Source organism: Anarrhichthys ocellatus, unplaced genomic scaffold (genome assembly GCF_004355925.1).
Source record: "Anarrhichthys ocellatus isolate YVR2014 unplaced genomic scaffold, GSC_Weel_1.0 scaffold50, whole genome shotgun sequence".
Classification (NCBI taxonomy): domain Eukaryota; kingdom Metazoa; phylum Chordata; class Actinopteri; order Perciformes; family Anarhichadidae; genus Anarrhichthys; species Anarrhichthys ocellatus.
The window spans coordinates 370,545-382,297 of record NW_022280080.1 but is presented as its reverse complement, the minus strand read 5'-3'; the positions used below and the strand labels follow the sequence as shown (position 1 = coordinate 382,297).

General features: G+C 43.1%; 1 protein-coding gene across 1 annotated transcript in view; it reads left to right on the top strand.

Moving 5' to 3' along the window:
* pde9aa (phosphodiesterase 9aa) overlaps positions 1-11,753 on the top strand; it is a 51,024-nt gene that overhangs the window by 35,771 nt on the left and 3,500 nt on the right. Inside the window, exons 7-13 of the mRNA XM_031869971.1 lie at positions 4,283-4,367; positions 6,664-6,724; positions 7,868-7,942; positions 9,092-9,178; positions 9,313-9,417; positions 10,887-10,969; positions 11,152-11,358. Of these exons, the coding sequence (XP_031725831.1) occupies positions 4,283-4,367; positions 6,664-6,724; positions 7,868-7,942; positions 9,092-9,178; positions 9,313-9,417; positions 10,887-10,969; positions 11,152-11,358 (703 nt within the window). The remainder of the gene's footprint in view (positions 1-4,282; positions 4,368-6,663; positions 6,725-7,867; positions 7,943-9,091; positions 9,179-9,312; positions 9,418-10,886; positions 10,970-11,151; positions 11,359-11,753) is intronic.

The following is an 11,753-nucleotide window of genomic DNA, read 5'->3' as shown; positions in this document are numbered from 1 at the left end:
CAGCCGCTCTGCCTGATGATGATGCTGTAGCAGCAGCTTCAGATCAGACGCTCTGCCTGATGATAATGCTGTAGTAGCAGCTTCAGATCTGACGCTCTGCCTGATGATGATGCTGTAGCAGCAGCTTCAGATCTGACGCACAAACACTTCACACCAGCGTGACGATCGCCTGGATACCTGGTTGCTATGGCAACAGTGTGGCGCCCACGCTCCATCCTCTCATGACTTTAGTCGCCATGGTCACCTATTCTAATAGGAGCTGAGTGTTGTCGGAGGCAACCTTTTCTGATTCAGCACAAAGAGGTGGATTGATGAAGGAGACGGAGTCAGATGAAGATGTGTGAGTCCACAGAGTTCTGACAGCAGCTGTGATACAATCAGATGGCAGACAACCGTTAGTATTATATCAGTGCACATTATCACGGCTCAACATTCAGTCGCTGAGATGTTTAACTTGCCCGATAGCCAAACTTACTCGTCATTGTGATGATCAGAGTACGACTCAAGTGCAGAGAACAGACCAGAGAATGGAGTTTGCAATCTAAGTTTTACAGAGGCTCAGTTCAAAACAAGGCAGAGCAAGCATAAACAAAAAGCCTCACAAAACTACTAACTATATTTATACCAGTGGTGGGCCGTCAGGGCCTGCAAAGCCTTCTCTGCTGGCCTAAACAGAATCACAAAGTTATAGCTATTTTATAATTTAATAATTTTATTAAATACACTACATGTATTATAATTTATATAAATATTTTCCCCATTATCTTATTTTCTCATTGCACAGCTCCTGTCTTCCTCAGTTGCTCTGCTTCCAGTTCAGCTTGTTTTAAGTAGAGCTTTTATCCAATCAGAGTTCACCTCTGTGTCTCTAGGTAAGAAGAGAGGCCCAAGGCCTCTCTTCTTACCTGTGATTGGTGTGATTGGCCTGTGATTGGTCAGTGGGCGAGCACGTGACTATCGTGAAACGAAACTTAACAGCAGAGCCATGTCGGGTAGTGAATCACATCACGTGATGCAGCTCAGCCAATCAAATATGGGCATTCTGACTGAGTGAGATGTACCACACACCATGACACAGGGGGCTGAGACGAGGAAAGACATTGCAGAGCAGTATGTCTAATGTTTAAGTTGTGAAAGTTAAATCATAAGATGATCTCTGTAGCTCGCGGCTTGTCATTAATGAATAATGGTGGGTCCCACAGCCAGACCAGCTGAGAACATTATATTATCCTTAATTTAGGCTTCTGCATTTTCCAAATGCTCTAGTATTATTCAAACGTATTGTAAGCCTCGTACCGAGCGGTTTAATACGACGACGTACATAGTTACAGCCTTAAAAACGAATAATATCTGTGGCGCCATCATGTGGTTATAAGGTGGTATTTCAGCTGCAGGACAGCAGTGAAGGCCCAGGTATAAAATGCACGGCCCGCCACTGATTTATACAGTAGCACAAAAACTGATTTTACTGAATATTGGCCCCACATTTATCTTTCACTTGCCCGATTGCACAAGGCACTTGCACAAGGCACTTGCCTGAACATACAGTTGACTCGCCCCAGGCTAGTGGACAAGCGTTAATGCTGAGTCCTGTTCATACAGACTGCTGCAGGCTCACTGCAGGATCTGTTTCCCTCAGTACACACATCTTACACCACTAACCCGTCTCTCTCCCGCCCCCTGATGCTTTCTCTCAGTCTCAACTTATTTGAATGAACTTCATGGGGCACTCAGTATGGTTACTGCATCAAGTTGTCATCATATATCTGCTTGGGCTGTGATAGGCTGAAACATCCAGCCTGCAGAACTAATGCTCCAGTCCACACAACTGGAGGTTTTGGGGTGCCTGCCATTTTCCAGTCCTCAAAGTGCAGCAAAGCCACAAGTGACTGACAGCATTATCATTATGTAATATGTCATTACAGCAGCCTACTGTAAATGACAAGATGGTGTAGTTTGATCTTTTCTCTGATTAGCTACTGTACAGTCTCACATAGCCCCAATCTTCATGTGGGACTTTCATACACTTATATGGAACTGCCCAAAAATACATTCCTTTTGGAAGATGAACCTTGAGGATCCAACCTTTCATCCTAACTGACGGATTACAATTGCTACATAGAATATTTCTGGTTGGTATGTCGGCTGCCAAGAAGCTCATCACTCAAAGTTAGATTTCTGCACAAAAAGGATCATGAAACAGTAAAAAACAGTTCTTAGTAGAGAAATACACAAAATTACAAACACTGGGCTGCAGATAATATAATAATAATAATAATAATACATTTTATTTGTATAGCGTTTTAAGTGGTACTCAAAGGCACCTTACATGGTAAAAACAGAAACAACAGAAGCAGTTACAATCTAAACAAAAGAGATAACAGTAAGGAACAGCACAAGAACATACATGACTGACTTTATAGGTTAAAAGCAGATTTAACTAGATGATTTTTTGAAAGTGGTGAGTGACGGAGAATGTATGAGGTACTGGGGGAGGGAGTTCCAGAGGGAGGGGCAGCGATGGAGAAGGCCCTGTCCCCCCAGGTCCGATGCTTGGACAGAGTAGGGAGGGTAAGGAGGTTGGCATCGGCGGATCTGAGGTCGCGGTTGGGAGTGTGACGGTGCAGGTGGTCAAAGGTATGAAGGGGCGAGGTTGTGAAGGGCTTTGTATGTGATGAGGAGAGTCTTGAACCGGATTCTTTGCTGTATGGGAGCCAGTGGAGGTTCTGAAGGACTGGGGTGATGTGACCTCTGGTGCGGGAGTGGGAGAGCAGACGGGCAGCTGAGTTCTGGATGTTTTGTAGTTTGTTGATGATTTTGGTGGATGTGCTGTACAGGATGCTGTTGCAGCAGTCAACACAAAGACCTTTTTAAATAAGTGAGTCTTCAACTGCTTTCTAAAGGCTTCAACAGAGATCATAGATCGAATTTCAACAGCAAGAGCATTACACAACAAGGACCTCAGTCTTTTTATGTGTTTTGCTGTAAAGAGTTATTTGCCATCCAGTCCTTAATGGCAGTCAGACAGTTGTACAAACGGTCAGTTTGTCAGTCTCCTCAGGCTTAAAAGAGACATATAGCTGGATATCATCAGCATAACGGTGATATGAGATAACTGTAAATTTGCTAATAATATGACCTAAGGGAAACATATACGAAGCAACTAATGTAGGACCCAAGACAGAACCCTGGGGCACACCACAGGAAAATGCCGCAGTTTCAGATATGTAGGAGGACTAAGTGACACAGAAAAAACTCCAACTCGAGAGATAGGAGGAGAACCAGGCCAGGGCGCTCCCAGAGACACCCACCCACTGCCTAAGCCCTTCAGTCACAATGGTGTGATTCCAAGTAATACATGCTGCGCTAAGATCCACTAGCAACATCACAGAGTATACACCCACATCAGAAGATGTCATTGGAGACTAAGAATAGCTGTAAGTGGAGTGCTTTTGATGTAAAACAGATATCAATTTATTTAAAATGTGTGAAGTTAAATCAGCATTAAACATTCTCAAACATGTTGTAGATTAAAGGCAGCTTAGATATAAGGCCATAGTTTTTGGGAAGGGATGGATATGATGGGGCACAACCAGATCTCAGTGAGTTATTTATATTAGAGACCATGCATGGACCAATAGACCCAACACCTTGTTAAGCATGGACGTGGGTATAATATCCACAGGGCTTGATGGCCGTTATATACTGCCCAATAGATCAACGAGGTCTTGCACGCAAACAGGAAAGGAGCAGACGAGGGGATGACGCTATGATAGACGATAAAAAACACTGAATTCAGACATAAAAGAACTATTAAGGACCTGCTTTTTATTTGTTAATCCTATGCATGGGAGGGTCTGCAGAGATGAAAGGAAAACAAAGTCTGTATAAAAGTCTCTGTGAGGTCACCCACAGGTTTCTGAAGCGCTGCTGTGAAGCTCAGTGTTACTGCTTGGAGGAAAAGTGTAGCTGTTGCTTTTTTTGCTTGATTGACATAGAAAACGAATGAACATTGAATGCCAAAAACAAACAAAAAATGAATGAAATAATGAATGAGTTGTAGGCCAGTGTAAGCCCCAGTAGAGACCTGACCATGTTGCTCCAACCCCTCAGTCACTAAAAGAGGTCAATTCAACAAATACAATCAGTTCAATGACCCGTAGATGCTTTGGCCAACTTAATATGTTTGCAGTTACAAATGGTATCAAGAGGTAATGGTTTGAAAAATGTTGACTTTAATAGGACTAGTGGGGTTTTAATAAATGCCTCTCTCTGTCTACAGTGGAGGGGATGAAGGTGGTGGAGATCGACAAATGTCGCAAAGACATCAAGAAGCTCCGTGAGGAGATGGCATCCAGAAACAACAGGTAACAGCAACAACAGAGGCAATAATCTCTGAATCTCGCTGGTCTTTCATTAGGACAGAGAGTGTCTTGCTCCTGTCTCATGAGCAGAGTGATAGACAGTCAGAGACAACTCATCCTGATTAGTGGTATTTAAGACCTAAGTGGTGTCTGGAGATCTGCTTTACTGTTACCTTACTTTATATGCAGATATACAGAGCAGTTAGTATTTCATTCGTGTTAGTGCAGTGATACACAGACTACTAGTTATGCTGAGACAATAAGCTGATCAATGAACTTTCCCTCTTCAGAAGATGAATCAACCACTATTGTGATAAGTCAATTGTTAGCAAAGGTTATTCAAAACTTTGGTGACCCAAAGTGTTTAATGTTAAATAAATACATATATTATGATAATCTACCCTAATCGTGTGAATAAACTGTGAAAAATATTAATGACATTTAATTTGAGAAATTATTTGTAGAAATTATTGTGATATGTTATTTTCTCATACTTTTTCAAAATAATTATATTTTATTTCACTATAGACATTTGTATTTATTTCCCCAATGACACTTATTTCATTTCAAGTTTAATTTCATAGTGACTTTTCATGAAGACATCTTTTATTTCATACTGTCACTTTTCATGATGTTGTAAGCGGTAGCCACCCTCTCACCTTTAATGCCATTTTAACGCCCTCTTTAACTAGCAAGCTCAACAATTGCTACCAAATATGGATGTATCAAGAGAACTGGATGCAGCGTTGGAGGCGGCTTCCTAACCATTCCAATGAAAGTTGTTCAGTGGTGCATGAAGCAAAAACATTTGGACTTCTGAGTATAAAATTACCTCGAACTTATGGCAATCATCCACATCCATTTTACCCTCACTAGTGAGCAAAACCCCAAGATATTTGAACTCCCTCGCTTGAGACAGTGACTCACTCGCAACCCGGAGGGAGCAATCAACGCAATTCTTCGGTTCCAAAACCAGACACCGTTCTCCCCCTGGCTGCGCCTTGAAATCCTATCCATGAAAATGAAAAATGGTATTGGTGACAAGGGCCAAACCTGGGCGCCCACTGGTAACATGTATGACTTTGTGACGAGTATATGGACACATCTCTCACTTTGGTTATACAAGTACCGAATGGCTTGTAGCAATGATGTTGGGATCCCATATTCCCGCAGTACGAAGTGCTGCTGGGTGCATAAGCACAGAACACAGACCTCTATGCATGGAGGTGAGCGGAGCTATATCTAGTTTGTAATGCTCCATCTCTCACACCGGCTTCGGCTCCCTCCAAGCCAGAGAGTTGATATTTCACATCCCAAGAGCCGGTCTGCAACTCCAGGGGTCAGCACGTTTAGGTCTCCGCCTTTACCTGCCACCATGCACCCTATCTCAATGCCCCACAGGGCAGCGGTTCAATGTAGATTTCTGGTTCTGTGCCTGGCCGAGCCCCATGTGTCAAGTCCTGGCAACTAGATGCTTGCCGGTGACCTCCCCTTTCAGGTCTGGCTCCAGAAGGGTGCCCCGGTTTCCCTCTTCCGGGCAAGGTGGGACAACCTATTCACATAGGGACATAATCGCTCTTGGTCAGGCCCCTACGCTGGGACTACTTTACCTTGGGAAACCCTACCAGGGGCTATTGCCCCAGACAACACTGCTCCCAGGGTCACTTGGGCACACAAACCCCTCCACCACATTAAGGTGGCATTTCATTGGATGAGATTCACTGATAAAAGTTTAACAATGGAGGTGGAGGTTGTTTTTCTGACTTACGATCTTCTATATATCATATAGTCTTAGCCAAACTACTGAATCTGAGTGGCCTGGCTTAACTGTGGTTGAATCCGTTTGTCCACTTGACCTAAATCAACCCTATGAACCAGCCTCTACCTGCTGCAGCTAAGTAGCACAGAATCTGGGTCAACAGTGGGTCGGCCCTCAGAAGATCGGCATTTTGATCCCCGGCTCCTCTAGCTCATGTCAATGTGTCCTTGGGCAAGACACTTAACCCAAAATTTCTCCTGCTAGCTGTGCCTGCAGTGTATGAATGGGTGGGAATGGTTCGATAGTTCTGGTGGGCAGGTGGCACCTTGCATGGTAGCCCTGTCATCAGTGTATGAATGGGTGAATGACATGTAGTGTTAAAGCGCTTTGAGTAGTCGGAAGACTAGAAAAGCACCATACAAGTACAGGTCCATTTACCATTAAATATCATATAAACGTAATATTATTATTTTAGAAGTAGTAGAATTAATACTTGTATTCTTATTTCTTCGTAGCTTCACGGTGTTGTTTTTTTTTCAGTAACTTCCTCGAAGACAATAAGAAGCTTACCCCTCGCAGAGACATGCCCTCTTACCCAAAGGTAAGGCCTTCTACCCCCCACTGTTCACTGCACTGTGTTTCTGTTAGCCAGGTGAGTCTGCTGACGTCAGGCATACTAAGGAATACCACGCCTGCACTATGATTCCAGGAACCAGATAGAACCAATGCTTGTTTTCAAACTTGTGGGTACTTTAGATGTAACAGTTGTGAAAATGTAGTTGGCCAGTTTTATAGATGTTGATCAGGTTTAGTGCCAATTCCCAGGAATCAGACAGTCCAGGTCAATAGAGGGCTGCAGGGATGATGTATTTTCGTAGGCCAACCCTGAAGTTAGCCTTGCACGGCTTCTCTCGACAAAAAGCCAATAGGATTTGCCATTTGGACGCTATTACGAACCCTGAAGCCAAAGCAGATGATCGAGCATTTTGATGATTTTGGATTACTGCAGAAAATAAGATACTTACACTTTTTGTTCAGCATAATAATCTTCACAAACGAACACCTTTCTGAAGCATGAATGCCATCACCAGAAGTAACAAGCTAACGTTAGGCTATAAAGGAACTACACCATGACTGCATGAGCGCGAGTATACACAAGGCTATAAGGCGGACTAATCGGCACGATGACGTTAAGTAATCTCATTTAGCCATTTGTTAGCAATGACAAGTTAAAGCTTCAAAATTCACAATTACCGACACATTTTATTCCTTTTTGTTAAAAATTGTTAAAATCCCTTAATCTTGTGTTAACCGCAGACCTGTTTTCAGAACACTAACATAAAACACATTCAAAGAAACATTGACCTCGACACAAGGAAACCAGAAGTGACAGAAAGCTGTCTCATTTCATCACCCTATAGGTCACTGTGAGATAATTGTCATCTCATCTCTACTCTGAAACACTCTCAGAGAATACACCAGTGAATCCAGGAAAAGTTTGCACAAAGGGACAAGTTGTACTTTAGAAACACACTCAGCTTTTGACAGCTGTGGTCCCTTCAATGTGGCTGCTGGTGATATTTGTAACTAATGTCCATTTTTGGTGGGATAAAATAGAAGAATGAATGAAAATATGGTGATGTATTAGGTTATATACATGAACATTACAGTAGGTGTGTGAAGAGGTGTGGCCCCGAGCCAGTCGGAGGCAGACAGGGTTAACTGCGAGCTCTGTTGCCTGCAGTACATGCTGTCAGAACAGACCATAGATGCCCTCAAAAAACCCGCCTTCGACGTCTGGCTATGGGAGGCCAACGAGGTAAGACTGAGCAGCTCATGAACCCGTTTCACCTACAATGCCCCTCTCTTCTCTCCTCTCCTTGTGCCCCCTGTTTCCCTGTCTCTTCTGCTGCCCTATGTGTGTGTGTGTGTGTGTGTGTGTGTGTGTGTGTGTGTGTGTAGTACCATCTGTCTAAGGAGACAGTAGAAGCTCTTAGATTGCCTACATTCGATGCTTGGCAGTGGGAGTCTAATGAGGTGAGACTTGTGCCCTGATTAATCCACTGATTCATTTTTTTGTCACGGACAAGTTAATATCTGATAATTATTAGACCCCCGGCTCCTCTAGTCCATGTCCATGTGTCCTTGGGCACTTAACCCCAAATTGCTCCCATAGACTGATCCTGTGTGATCCTGTGTGAATGGGTGTGTATGGTTGGTTAGTCCAGATGAGCAGGTGGCACATTGCATGGTAGCCCGTGTCATCAGTGTATGAATGGGTGTGAATGGCTGAATCTGTGTGTCCACTTGACCTAAATCAACCCTATGAACCACCCTCGACCTGCTGCAGCTAAGTAGCAAGAATACGGGTGGTTCAGAAAATGGTAAAGGACTGTACTTGTAAAGCGCTTGTCTAGTCTTCCGACTACTCAAAGCGCTTTAACACTACATGTCATTCACACACTGATGACAGGGCTACTATGCAAGGTGCCACCTGCCCATCAGGACTCTCTAACATTCACACCTATCAATCAATTTGGGGTGAAGTGTCTTGCCCAAGGACACATCGACATGGACAAGAGGAGCAGGGGATCGAACCGCCGATCTTCTGAGGCCTGACCCGCTCTACCTTCTAAAGAAGTCAGTCGCCCCAGACTCTGTGCTACTTAGCTGCAGCAGGTAGAGGCTGGTCCATAGGGTTGATTTAGGTCAAGTGGACACACGGATTCAACCACAGTTGAGCCAGGCCACTCAGATTCAGTAGTTTGGCTAAGACCACTCAAAAATAAAAATAAATTAAAACTCACAAAAAATACTGCTATTTAAGATTAGATAAATGGATATTTTATTTTGACATTCAATAATATTTCACATCAAAAAGTCCTCAAAACTAAAACCCTTATCTCAGCATATCTCCATCTGTCAATGTATACAGACATATCAATTACACGTTCCTTTGTTCTCCCAGATGCTGAGCTGTCTGGAACATATGTATCATGACCTGGGCTTGGTCAAAGAGTTTAACATCAACCCCATCACACTCAAGAGATGGCTGGTGAGACCTGGACCCAGTACCATCTGCACATCTGAATAGAAACCAAGATACGACCTCCATTGAATGGAACTTTCAAGCTGAAATATCTCAAACCTCCCGTCTCTCTCTCTCTCTCCCTGTCTGTCTCTGTGTAGCTTTGTATTCATGACAACTACAAGAATAACCCCTTCCATAACTTCCGCCACTGTTTCTGCGTCACCCAGATGATGTACAGCATGATCTGCCTCTGCAGCCTGCAGGTAACCAGCTTCTTACACACGTGACTGTTGTGAGAGATAATATAGACTTGATGACTTGAGACTTGAAAGCAAAGGTTCAGGTTTTGACCTAGTATGTCAAATCTGGGAAAAATAACAAATAGCAATGACAGGCCCTGCGTTCTTTCCGGCCCATACGTTGGTCCTAGTTATGTAAAAAGCATTCAAATGTCAAAATGTTGAAATGTTTAAATGTCATGGCATTTCATTGTCAGCATCTTGACTTGTACATTGCTGATGAAGAGCGGAGACCTCAGACTACACCACTTCTTCATCATCATGGTGTCATCATATAAAGTGTGTCATGAAAAAGTTATACTTAACCACTGGAGCAGCCCTTGAAAAGAGGAGTTCAACATTTGAAAAAGACACTTGTTCACTTTCTTAACAAACGTTAGATAAGAAGATCCATCAACATCAACTAATTTGCAAAGCTTCGCTTAGTTTAGTTTAGCTTAGCTTAGCATAAAGCTTGGAAACAGGGAAAATGCCTCCATAAAACCACAATGTGGAAAAGCAATTTTCCAAAAATGTAAGTATTCTTTTAGCAGCTCTACCTGTTAGTTTGAATGAACCCTTAAGGGGCAGCTGTAAAACAACAACAAATAAATAACTCATTATATCCTGTAAGATTCCAATATATTTAAATAGAAATAAAACATCTGTGTGTGAGTCATAGCTTTCTATTAGGATAATCCTTGTGGTCTTCGAAACGATATTCACAACCAACGCTATCCTCTTTGGAAAAATAAATTCATTTAATAAGATACATGAATTGAATTTGAACTCGATATTTGGTTCTTAATTTGAGCTGTGCTTATGTACTGTGGAAATACATTTAGACAATGGTGTTCCCTGCTGGGGCAATACTTAACACTGTCACGCTACTTTCATTTCTGCTGACCAGAATGTGTACGGAGGCTTCTAGAGCAGATAAAGTGTAATTTGAGATTGGACTATCCCTGAAGTCTCGACTACATACGTAAACCTGCAGAATGGTCTCTTTATGAGATACGCCACTGTATTGCAAACATAGAGTCATGCTGCAGTTGTCATGGGAAAGGTGGAGACGTCATTGGATCTGGAAAGCTCAGGGGAAAGAATGAGAGGATGAGGATGGGTGTGATGAAGAGGAGATGCATGTGTGAACAAAAAAGAGAAAGAAAAAAGGAATCGAGGATCTTCTTCTCAGAGTCTCCCTCTGTTGTTAGAGATGAATATTCACTGGAGGTTTACTCATCACAGGCCTAATGACTGATTATCAAGCATGTGCACCAAGCTAGCAAGGTCACACACACACTCATAACGCATCATGACAATTGTGAGGGTGGAAGATGGGATCACACTCACATTAGCACACATATGGACACATTCTTTTGGTTAAGGACTCAATTGATGCTTTCATTAATATAAATGCGTGGATGTCTGGACTTCTGTGTGTCATGTTTTAGGAGAAGTTCACTCAGGTCGACCTATTGATTCTCATGACAGCTGCTGTGTGTCATGATCTCGATCACCCCGGATTCAACAACACGTAAGAGACACGCGCACACAGACACGCACACGCACACTCACACACACAACCACACACACACACACTCTCTGCATTCTCCTCTCTGCCATCTCTTCTTACGCTTTGTTACTGTTTTCTTTGCATCTTTCTTGTTCTACCTCTCTCTCTCTCTCTCTCTCGGTCCTTCTCTCTCTCTCTTCCAGGTACCAGATCAACGCCAAAACAGATCTGGCAGTTCGCTACAACGACATCTCCCCTCTGGAGAACCACCACTGTGCTGTGGCCTTCCAGATCTTCTCACAGCCCGACTGCAACATCTTCTCCACCTTTGACCCTGAGGCCTTCAAACAGATACGACAGGTGGGCCTGTGTGTGTGTGACATGATGATAGTTTGCAATATAACACTGTCGTAAGTGTGCAGGGTGTTTCCTGGCTCACAATGAGGCGGAGGTGGTACCATCGCTATACACTGTATATACAGTATATAGTATATAGTATAGTATCTTTACGCGTACACACTATACACCATGATCCAGTCCGTGTTGTTGGGCCGTGTGTTTTATAGCTGGGCCTTCAGTGCTGTCCTACTACAGTTGAACCTCCTCCTAATAACCTCATGATGACGCCACAGCTACGGTTATTAATTGTTTCGTGTAAACACCTCATATTCACATAACACTGCAACATTTGACAAGTGAAATAAAATGTTACATGAAGCTCAACACCTACAAATACACTAACTGCAGAGTGCAGATATATGAATACATGACGGGATGCTTCGTCATTAACGGACAATGCATATAG